Raw genomic sequence first — 12223 nt, forward strand, 5'->3', positions numbered from 1 at the left:
TCACCCAAAGTCACTCCATCTTGCTAGGATTGATTGTGTTCCTCCCACTCTAACAGCCTCCATGCACTGTAACAATATCTCAGTGGCATCAGACATTCAACCTGGGATCAAAATATAAAGTTAGTGTCCACTATATATTGATGACATCTGAACCCATGCCGGCAGATGTCTACCACTGGCTTTATGTAGATGTTAAACAAGAGCAGAAAGATATTAAGTCCTACAGCATCTAATAACAGAGGGGGCAGGGGTGGCTTAAGAATCAGTCTCTCCCCCAAGTTGCCACTGACTAGAACCACCTCATTAGGAAGGAGGGAATTATTGCATAGCAGTGCTCCCACCACCACTCTCAATCCTGAAAGGCAGTTCATACATGTACTAATGTTATAGTAGGCTACTGAACATCAGGCACTACCAGGAGGGTTGTACTTCCCATCCCAGTCATGCCGGATGTCATCCACAAGTCCAATCAGTATGGTCTTGAAGTCAGACTGAAAAGGATCCAGATAACCTATTTCCTGTAGGTCTCTCAAAACTGCAGTCCCATCACCTCAAAAATCTTCACTCCCAAAGGAAGGTTGGACACTGTTCAATAATCATCCCATTTATCTGGGTCAAGCAATGGTTTCTTGAAGAGGGCGCACTGCCTCTTTGAAGGCAGGCAACAACACGAGATCTCTCAAGGATGCATTTGCTCTTGCCCTGAGGCAGCATCCTGTCACTTCCTAGAAGGCTTTCATCAACCAGGAAGAGTGGGAATTCAAGCTGCAGGTAGCAAAGAACCCTTCTACTTCAGGATTCAAAGGCTCAATCTTCTCCCAGATAATCTCACAAAACATTGTTTCACTCACCTCATCATGATGACTGCCCAGGTGTCACCCAGTTCTGAGTGGCTCTGTAAATATTCTTCCAGCCTGTCCTTCCCTACTAAGATCTGGATCATTTTAAAAAGCACTGCTGGGTGACATTTTGTGGATGCAATAAGAACAGAGAAATGTTTATGTTTTGCTGCTCTTATTGCCACAGTGTAAAGTCAAACATGAGCTCTCAACCATTTTCAGTCATACACATTCTTTATTTTTCACCAGCACTGTTTTAGGTTTCTCTGCTGTTTCATCTTCAAGGAACTACCCAGATCAGTAGGAAGGGGCTACTCAGGTGCAATCTTATGCAAGGTCATTATTTCCTCCTTGTTCCAAGAGGTGATTAAAATCTCAGCAGAAGTGTCCACTAGAGCCTCAGAAAGTGTTTTCTGGAAACCAAGTCATTCCATTAGATGTCTGGGATGGACTGATCAAATTGGTTTATTTTCTCTGTTGAAGTTGGTAGCATGAGTGAACCCCATAGAAAGCTGAGTGTGATCTGACCACAACAAAGGATAAATGTTATATCCTCCACCCTCACATCACACTGCATCTGCCCTAAAACAAAATCCAGATCTAATGTGTGGCATCTTATATTAATTAGGCCTTTGATGATCTGAAACAGATCTGTGGTGGCTATGAACTTCTGGGCAGTTCTGATCCCCCCTCCACCATGGAAGACAAATTGATGTCCCCCAGCACCATTTGCACAGAAAACTTCACTGCCGGTCTTGTGATGAGGTCCAGCAGCCCAGACAGGGATACTGCCAGGCAGCAGTGGGACAATACAGTAACAGCAGTACCAACTTGTCCCAGAAGCCTCACATCTGGTTATCTGTGGAACAGTGCCTCTAAATGCTATCAGAGTTTCCCAGATGACAACTGCTACTCTTCCTCTCCTGTGCTAGCTGGCACACCTTGTAAAGGGGAACACCTCCTTATTCACCCTTTAGTAATATAGGCCAGGTTTGCTCTCTCATCCATGGATAAGATCTGGCATTCAGCAAAAACAGCCAGAGATCAAAAACAGGTCTTCTGGCTTGAGGACAAGGAAATGTAAATGGGGATTGGTTTCAAGCACCCAAACTTCTTTCACTGAGAGTGTGCCCCCATCTCCTGCTATTCGTCCTCTGCCCATCACTATACTGATCCCTTCTTTTATACTCCCATCTTTTTCCAAAGCCCACAACCTTCCACAGTGCTTGCAAGGGTTCCCATCAACAATCTCATTCATTTGTGGATTTATACCAAGACTCAATAAATCAATCCTTCTTATATCTTTGTACATTGCCCAAACAACCACCTCCCTCCTAAGAAGCTTGAGCCTGTCACCCAGCAATCTTTTAGCACCCACATTTTTCAACCAGCCAACCAACTACCCACTCTGCTTGCCCTCCAAGACCCTCTTATGTGGGTCTAGGAGAAATGTATTGCTGATCTTCATCTCAAGAAAAAACACTCCACCCCTCTCAATCTTTTACCCATGGATTCCCCCCAACCATGTCAGACCTACAAGGTAGACCAGATCAATAAAGAGACAATACATAGGCCTAAAACTAATCTTATTAAGAATGGCAATAACAGAATACTGCAAATCTTAATGTGCTTCCCCTCCTCCTTCCTTCATATATTACGTGAATTAGGGGTGCCTGTCTTGGGCATTTTCATAAATCTCTTTTATTCTATAGGCTTAACCCATGTTTATCTGTTTGCTGCCTTGACAATGGATCTTCCTTCTCCCTGTCAAAGCTATTCTCTATACTCTCTACACTCCATTTGTCTCCCAGAGTCTACTTCTTGCAACCTTCCATTTTTCACCCTCCCTTTTCTCTTTCTTCTCTACATCATCCTAACTGCCAGAATATCTTGTCCAATTGTTCACATTTTCTGTAAGAACAAGTCCTCATCATCAACAGTTCTTTTCCACAAAGATGAACATAATCACAGAGCAACCATGTGACTTCCTCAGGTGGTTAGAGAAATCTAAAACAAGCTTTCTCCAGATTACTGCTATCAGCTATGGTTTGTCTCATCTCATACTCCAGACCAAGGTTCTCCCAGCAGGTCCAACCAGTTCTGCCTTTGTTGCATGATCCCACTTTTCTTTTCATCCAGTTCTATTATTTCTACCAGTATCTTCAACTGCACTACACTAACATTTCAAACTTAAAACTCTTCTATCAAAACCCATTACTTTCAATGTCCATCCACTTTCACAATCTTTTACTTAGCTCCACATTCTTGCTAACTTTCCTTAATCCTTCTGATGTGATTACAACTTCCTAGTGCCATTAACAACAAAGCAAGCAAACAAATAAAATGTGTCTCAAGTTCTGGTGAAAGCTTAAAAAGGGATACTTGTTAACTATGTCTATTTTTCAAGTTGTAATTATTTCAGCACAGGAGCCACTAAAAAAATCAAAGGGTCTAATTGTGGGATATATTTTAGCAGGCTAGGAACAAAAGAGGGGAGATAAGGGGAATTAGGAGCCCAAAACCTGCTGACATTAAAGCCAAATATTTATTTAGCATTATCATCTCTGGAGCAACATTTATCCAAGTTTTGATTGCATAAACACACTAGTAGTGAACTCATTTTCCAAGTGCAAGTCCCTTTGTAACTAAAACCCCATCAGCCACCTACAGTAGAGGCTTTGGACAACCAAAGAGTGCAGATTTACTATTAAATAAAATTATAACAATAATAACAAGGGAGCAGCAACAAGGCAGCCCAGTTATAACTATGCAAAATCTATGGCTAGAGAAAGCAAGGTATCTTCTGGAAAATAAAAGAAAAAGATGAGAAACAGAACGACCTGTTCTACAAAGGACATGGCTATGCTTGATTGGCTAGAATTGAAACACTTCACACTGCAACCTTTTTTTTTTTTGGTTTTGTTTTGTTGCCCCTCTTATTCAGGTTTCAGGCAAATCTGGCAATCACACCATCAAAAATAAAAACTAATATAAACCTCAATAATCTAGTTGTTGTTAAAAAAAAGTTTTGCCTTCAAGTTATTTTTGACTCCTGGTGACTGCCCCCTGCAGTCTTCTTGGCAGCACTTTTCAAAAGTGGTTTGCCATTGACTCCTTCCAAGGGCTGAGAGAGAGTAACTGGCCCATGGTCAACCAGATGGCTTCATACCTAAGGCAGGACTAGAACTAGAGTCTCTCGCTTTCTAGCCTGATGCTTTAACCACTACACCAAACTGGCTCTAGTACCACCTCTTAAAGTACATGATACAGCCACTTTGTTGACAAGACTGGTTGGTATATTCCAGAAGAAAACTTCACTTGTTCCATCTTTGTATGCCAAATAAAATATATAAATACAAGAACAAAGGCTGTAAAACATTGACAATCTCTTTGTTGCCCTGAAACATTAAAGGTTCAGGAAACCACCACCACATTCTATATGTTCAGTTCATCATAAAGAACAGTTATAAAAGTTTTAGCTAACTTGCATATGTTTCAGGAAATCTGATATAGAATGGAATGAAAGTTATCTCACACAAAAGCCATCTGCCTTAGACTTCACTGAAAGAACAAAATTTGAAAGTTCAGATTTAAGTTACCTTTAGAACTGGACAATTAAAATGCCTTCCTACTCACCTTCGTTATAGCCTTTGATAGTTGCCAGTTCCCTCAAATACTACAATTTATATTGCATAACATTAATATACAGATACATTGATGCTGCAATAATGATGTAATTGTTATACATATAGATGGTGAATTCCAGTGACAATTTCATGACAATTATGTAGCCAAGAGGTAAGACAAACATATTTGGGCTACATAAATCCAAATGCCCACTAGAAGGCAATAAGGTGTCAGAATTTTCAATTATCCAGAAACCATTTATCCTGTCTGTCTGTTTATCTGGATTATTTCAAACCAGATAAGATAATAATACAGATCGAGAAGGAAGCATTGACATTCAAGTGGAAGATTCATGATTTTCAGAATTGGGGGTGGGGTGGGGGACAGGACAGCAGCACAATAATCCATCTCCCTTACAAAAATGGCCTAAGACGTACTAAGTGTGCATAGTGACTGTGTAATGCTCAGTGTTAATTGGAGAAAAAGGGAAATAGAGTATGCTGAAAGTGACCAAAGAAGATTATTCTAAACTGCAAGAAAATGTTACAAACTTTCATTTGCACACATTCTGGGGAATAAGTCATTTCAGAGCATGCTCACTGAATCTGATTGCCTTCAAACAGTGCTTCTTACCCTCATCTTATATACTCTTGAAAGTGAGGATGCCTGGATGACTCTGAAGAGTCTCAACATGTGTTAAGACACAGTATGATTTTACCAATAGCTCATACTACTCAGTCACATTTCCACAAGGACATCACCTTAACAGGGTAGTTTAGATTGACAATGACAACTGGAAAGATGGGATGGTACAGAATTGAGCTCATTTCAAACTAGACCCAAACTTCACAGGGTGCCAAAACAAATTGAGGATACACTTAGTAAACTAATAGGAACATTTGCATCTAGAGTCTTACTTGCTTCATGTTTGGAAATTTAACTATGTCTTGTTACAATCTGTGTAACAACCCACATTTCATTTTATATGTATGTTTGGACATACAATATGCAAGAAATGTTAAGTATCTAAGCTGGGAAGGACTAAGGACACAAACAATTGGAAAGCTTGGGAGACACCTAAGGATTGGACAGGCCATTAATCTGACATTTTAAAAGGTTAATGTTAACAAGGAGCAAGTAGAACTATCATTCCTAATTTCTAAGGCACTCAAGGTAAATTTATTAATTTTGCTCAATTCCAAAAGGTCAAAATTCTGCTTTTTTTAATTACATTCATAATGTAATAGTCCAAATGTTTAATTTTAGGATAGATGCTGTTTTAAAGTACAAATTTCTTAATCCTGTTGCTATCTGCTCTTTTCAAACTAATACAAGGAAAAGGAAACCTGATCATTTTCTGGATATTAGCATGGACATACTTCTATCACATGATGGCTTCCCAGAGAATGCACTTCCTATAGCCAGCATATCCAAAAACCCAAAGAAGTCTGGTAGCACCTTTTTGGACTAATAAACATTAAAAAGCATAAGCTTTCATGGGCTGTAGCACACTTCATCAGAAATATGCATACCATACACTAACATGGCTCTCCTTCTACTATGTCTAAGTCAATGTCGCATCCATAGCCTGATGACTATGACCTTAAAGCTTCATGAAGATTTTTTTCACCTTCTAAAGGCAAGTATATGCTAGAAATCCAGAAAGAAAACCAACTCATTTAGAAAGGAAATCACCGCTGACTAACCTGAACAATTGATTCCTTCGTAGGTGGCTTTCCTCTTCTAGCTGTGCTGGTAGCCAGAGTGGTAGTGGTTTCCATGACTGATGTGGACATCTCTGATTGCATTGCAGTGGCAGTTGACTCAGTTGTCATAGAGGAAGGCACTTCACCAACAAGTCTCACATTCCCTTCTATCACTATGTTGGCGTCATTCTCGGCAGCCATGTTCAGGACTTTCAAACCATTGTAGTAGAGTCCAGAAAGCTGACCCTGAAATGGATGACCTCGCTCCTTGCCTCCAATTTTTATCGTTGCTTGGCTATTGAAGATTGTGAGCTGACGCCCTGTGAAAATAATATTACATACATGCAAAAAATGTTGATTGTGAACACCACACTCTTAAAGAGGATGATTTTAACAGATTATGGGGTGGAGTATGAGAGTAATAAAGTATAAGAAAGGAAGTTTGTTCATAATTCATTGCTTTTTAATGAGGTGTCATGGAATGCAGAACTATTTTATATGTGTAACTGCTTAGCTCTGTTTTGGTGCGTGCGAGATGATAAAAAGGCCAACTGAGAATTTTGTTAATATTGTCACTTCATTGACTTTTCCCCCCACAATTTCCTTTCACACATTTTTCCAAATGGTTTTCTTTAACTTAAGTATGGCATGATATGTACCTGTGGGGTCAGATTTTTGATCAGCAGGGCTATCATACATAATGTGCAATATTCAAGGATTGCACAATATAAGCATATAATATTTCTTTCATACAATCATTTCTCTATGTAAAGCTACGTAATATGGAAACTAACATGATGTCTAATAAAGGCTAACCTTAAAGAATTACATTCAGGCATAGGTTATCTATCTATCTATCTATCTATCTATCTATCTATCTATCTATCTATCTATCTATCTATCTATCTACCTACCTACCTACCTACCTACCTACCTACCTACCTAGTATGCTATTGTAAAGCTACCTACTTTTAAAATATGTTAGTAAGAATATCTCCTTATATATTTCTAATAGAAAGACTTCATATATGAATGTTGTTATTCCTTTAAGACAGGCATACACATATGCATACACGCTGAGAAGGCATGGGATACATATTCTATATTGAGCATTTCAGAAACAAACAAAAATGCTAAAGAAAAAGAGAGAAAGAGAAATGTCTGATTATCTTTCAGCAAGGCCATCAACTAAGGAAAAAAGCAACAAAATAAAAATGTTTTTGATGTAAAAACAATTTCAAAGAATGATACACATATCAATGAAGAGTCATGTCACATTGCTATTTTTAACAGAAATCCTCACCAGTGCAAACCCATTATCATTAGGAGTATTCATAAACATAATATTCTCTTTTGCAGATTGGATTCTGCTCATAATAACAGCATGCACACAACTTTAAGCTCTTTTTTAATTAGGGTTTGTTCCAAAATCTCCTTAGAAGGTAGCAAACGTTAAAGGGACTTCATCTTGTTTGGCAATGATACAGCCCACTATTTAAGATAACCTACAGTTTAAAAAATGATTTTTGTTTGTTTCAGGAACGTAATGAAGATCTCATAACTACATACATATATAGATATTTAGTTAATAATTTAGCTGAAGGAATACGTAACATAATCTGTGAATAATTTATCAGTTTTGGTTAATATTTGCTATGAATACCTTCATAGATTTAGTGGATTATATTTAACAGTCCCTTTAACCTTAAGTTAACAGGGTATGATTATTAAACAGGCGGTACCACTAAAATGTATAGAAATTATTATATACATGGTATGCAAATATTTACTCTACATTTAACTGTTTAAAATTTGTTTTTAATTTAGTTTTACTGAAAAATTTATTGTTTTATGTTTATTGGTGTTACAATGAAGCACTACTTGGTTATGTTCAAATTATTTTTTTATTTGAAGTTTTAATCAATGTTTTTACCTTTGTCGAGTAGCCATTCATCAACTACTCGACCAAGCCGATATGGAATTCGCTGTCTAGCAATCGCCAGGCGCTCGTTATCATTGTTTCCTTTAAAGTTTAAAGAGACATTTCATTGGTTAAAATCTGTAAGGTCAAAGGTTAAAAGTTAATACTTAAAGCTTGAGCTATACAGTTGCCACATGATTATTTTTTTTGAAAAAATTTGGAATTTTTTAAAAAGCTCTATCTAGAACATTTCAAGGTTCAGACTTGTCACTCATTTATTTTATTTTAGCAAACAAAATTATTCCTATGTTAATTGAAAATTAGAAATCTGCATTTGAACTAGGTTATTAAAACTTATGTTATAGACAGACCCCCAAAAACAAATTTAAACAACAAATACTAGCTTTACAGAAAGAATGCTCATTGACCTTAGGGTTTTGCCTTTGCCTTTTGCCTTTTTTGTTTGTTTGTTTGTTTTGATATTTCTTATTAACTAGTTAAAACACGTTCAGGTGAAACAGGTTTAATTTTGCAAAATACCTCTTGCTCCATCTCTTAGTCCAGGTTAGTCATTTAAAGAAGAATAACAACAGAGTGCTTAACCATCTTCAAGGACAGCCTTATGTCTGAGATCTAGATATCGATCTGATATCATTTATATCCAAGTCAGGAAAAATACATTTTAAAAAACATCCTCTAGCTTCTAAATCAGTTCATCCCAACAGTTTCAATATACTGAACAGATGGCAAAAGAAAAGAAAATTGGGTCATCCATTGTTTCACATAATCACAGATGTAACAGAATAGTTTTAACACACAAGATCAAGGCTTTGACAAAAATAACACCAGAAATTATGGTCTAAATGTATATGAAAATTCCAAACCAGTAAAAAAAAATCATCTTTATTTACAAGGATGTTTCTGGGACCTATCAATGTCAGTGTAGTTTAATGGCCAGCTGAACAGGAACAGGAGTTCAACATGAATTCACTAGATGATTTTTGACCACAGTGTGGACCCTGGGACATGGTTATGTGATCCTTTGCTGTTCTACCTTAGGCAAGAAAATGTCTTGGGTATCCTGGTCAAGAGGTGGGAATAACAAATGAGCAAGCCTCATCAAAACTTTTATAGCCTCCTAGGTCTAGTGAAGCCAACAGACTACCTCTAGAGAATGAAATAATTCTAGAACCTAAAAACATATTCTAATCTAAAACACTCTGACCTGGAGACTAAACAGAGGATATAGCTTTTTAACCCTGACAGTACATGCACTACTGCTGATGCAGATGAATTCATGTACTGGCACCAATTTCAGACTCAACTGAAAGCCCCTAGCATTAACTATTACTCTTAACTACTATCAGGTAATTTCACATATCTGAAGTGGTATCTCAGACTCATAGAGAAAATAAACAAAAGTGAATAGTATGATTTCCTTGAAGGAAGACATGTAAAAACAACAAGAATATCCTGTATTGCAAATGTGAATTCCAGTTCCCAAGGTTCCTTTTCTACACAGATACATTCATGGGATTAATTCTAAAGGGAATTCTACACAGACAATCATAGAAGAGGTTGGAAGAGGTTTGAAACGTGGAATACATTAAACAGTTTACTGAAGGCTTCATCGTATTTCTCTGCTAGAGTGAAGCATTGTAGCTAACTTTGTGTCAGTGGTGAATATTTCATTCATCTAAAAATCTTGCTTTGGTTCTGTACCACAAACCATAGCAATGAAAATCTGTTCAACCCTTTAGAATATTTTTGGAGGGGTTTCCCCCCCCCCTTCCAGACTGACAATCAAGTTTTGGCCAACTTCTTAGAAATTTCAATTATTTACTTTCTAACACATCATTTTTGCTACTGCTTCACTTGTCAACAATTCATCATAATCATGTTTTTGATATAAGCATTATCTCTCCACACACAAAATCTCCTCCACTCTAATATTCCGCAATGATCACATGGCTATCATATCATCATCTGTCTTTTTAATATTTAATGTATTTTGACATTTATTCTCAGTATTTTTATGATAAAATCAAATAAAATGTTGCTTACAAATAACAATACAAATAATACAAAAAAAATCCTATTACTCTTTTTCTGTCTTGATCTACATATTAACAGAATAAAGAATATAACATTCCTTTCCAGATTTTGAAACTTCATATTTTAGAGCATAAAGAATGCTTTAATTAAATCTGAATCATCTGTGTTTTGCTTTTTAACTCTCTTTCAAAACATCTTTTAGCTAAAACTCTACACTATATGGAGTTTACTAACTTCAGTGGCTTCCTACAATATTCTAAAATCTGCAAATTACATTTCATTCCATCTGTTACAATTCTGCACCACTGGGAGCTGAAAAGCAAATGAAAACTGCAGAGATTGGCAGTTGATTTATAAAGGTCATACACACAAAATAATTTGTGATTACTTTCACTCATCTCTCGAAAGAGTAAGTGTAAAAAAAAAAAAAGCATGTCCAAATTTTAATGTCAGCAGTTCAGGTTCTTTAACAGACTCTACTAACAGCAAAGCTATGGGAAAATAGGATAAAACCAATTAAACACACACGCACAGAATTTAGAACACAGACAATTCCAAGAATTTGTAGTCTCATATGCATAGAAGACCTAGAAAATCAAGGGAATTTTTCTTCTTTTATTTCTTCACAGAAAGAAAGCCAATAGGTTTCCTTTGTTTCATTCTCCCTTTTCTGTGGTATTAGCCATTGCTATCATACCTGCTGCACACAACCACAAATAATTTCCACTGTTTTTCCTTAAACTTCATGTACCCCAAAATGTTGCTGCTGCTATTATGCAACAACAAATGTTGCCTAATGCTATATAGGATAATAACCAATAACTGTGTGTTTTGTCTCAGTTTAGCACTATGTATGAGGCTAGTCTTTCAGCCAGACTGGGAAGTTTCTAACTGATGACAAAGTCCAGCTACCAAAGCTGGAGAAGTATCAGAATCACAGAAAGTGTGCCAGTCTAAAGACAAAGATATTGCCACCAATGGCTTCCTTCAGTCTAAGTGCATTTTCTGGGGGACAATGAAAAACCCCAGATTGAGTTACCTCAGCAAGATGGTCAGCAATATCAATCAATCAATCAATCAATCAATCAATCAATCAAAGAAAGAAAGAAAGAAAGAAAGAAAGAAAGAAAGAAAGAAAGAAAGAAAGAAAGAAAGAGAAAAAGAAAAAGAAAAAGAAAAAGAAAAAGAAAAAGAAAGAAAGAAAGAAAGAAAGAAAGAAAGAAAGAAAGAAAGAAAGAAAGAAAGAAAGAAATAGCATTCTAGTCTGTATTATAATCTCAATTTGAATTCCATGCAGTTCCTCTTTTCAAGAAATTATCCTGGTGGTGCACAGAATAAGGAATTGGTCCTTGACCCATAAAGACATCTGGTTTAAACCACTGAGTGCCTTGTGGTTGCAAATGTGAAGTGAACTCCAATAGGCTATCCCTCACCAAATATCCCACGTATGGCAGTCTGTTCCTTCCAGCTTGTCTTAGACTAAGACCATCCAAATTATATTGATGTGGTAATTCACATCCAGTATAGGAAATGTAGTGAAGCTGGCCTCTGGAATAAGCCCCCTTCCCTGAGAGCCAGATGGCCCCTACCCTGTTGTTGTTTAGGTTTTCATGGCTCTTCACCCAGGCCTTTCGCAAGGGAGAGTGAGACTCCTTCCTTTGTTTTCATCTGGTCTGTCATTCTTGCCATTTTTAAACTTTTTTTTTCCTTTTAATTGGTTTTATTGTAATTTACTTGTTCTGATTGTTATGAGCTGCCCAGAGTCACTGGAAGTTGGGTGGCATACACGTTTGATAAATAAATTGCAGAAGATAAATACATAAATAAATAAATAACTTGTGGAAACACATCTGGAAGAAGTCAGGTTGGGGAAGCTCAGCAACTTTAAGTTGGGTAGACTTCAACTCCCAGAGCTCCCCCAGCCCACTTTTATAGCTGCATTGGCTAGTTCTTCATGTCTAAGTCTTAAAAATCAAGCTTTTTTCCCTTATTCTGCATGACTATAAATATTGCTTTTGGTTCTTTGCTTTGTCTAGAGAAGAAGAATTGCATTCTTAAGAGAATGAAAGAACTTG

At 37.0% G+C, this 12223-nt stretch overlaps 1 protein-coding gene across 16 annotated transcripts in view; it reads right to left on the bottom strand.

Annotated features, from left to right (window-relative positions):
• The window catches only part of NRXN1 (neurexin 1), a 986667-nt gene that overhangs the window by 125098 nt on the left and 849346 nt on the right, over nt 1-12223 (bottom strand). For 9 of the 16 annotated variants that reach the window (XM_088149210.1, XM_088149217.1, XM_088149185.1 and 6 more), the window contains 2 exons: nt 8106-8195; nt 6173-6492 (listed from right to left, as the gene is read on the bottom strand). In XM_088149210.1, coding sequence (XP_088005336.1) covers nt 6173-6492; nt 8106-8195 — 410 coding nt within the window. The remainder of the gene's footprint in view (nt 1-6172; nt 6493-8105; nt 8196-12223) is intronic. The other 7 variants (XM_088149249.1, XM_088149240.1, XM_088149231.1 and 4 more) reach the window with 1 other exon arrangement.

This window comes from Python bivittatus, unplaced genomic scaffold (genome assembly GCF_059951505.1).
Source record: "Python bivittatus isolate LINGU-HERP-01145 unplaced genomic scaffold, Pbiv_v1 ctg000020_np1212, whole genome shotgun sequence".
In the NCBI taxonomy this organism is placed as follows: domain Eukaryota; kingdom Metazoa; phylum Chordata; class Lepidosauria; order Squamata; family Pythonidae; genus Python; species Python bivittatus.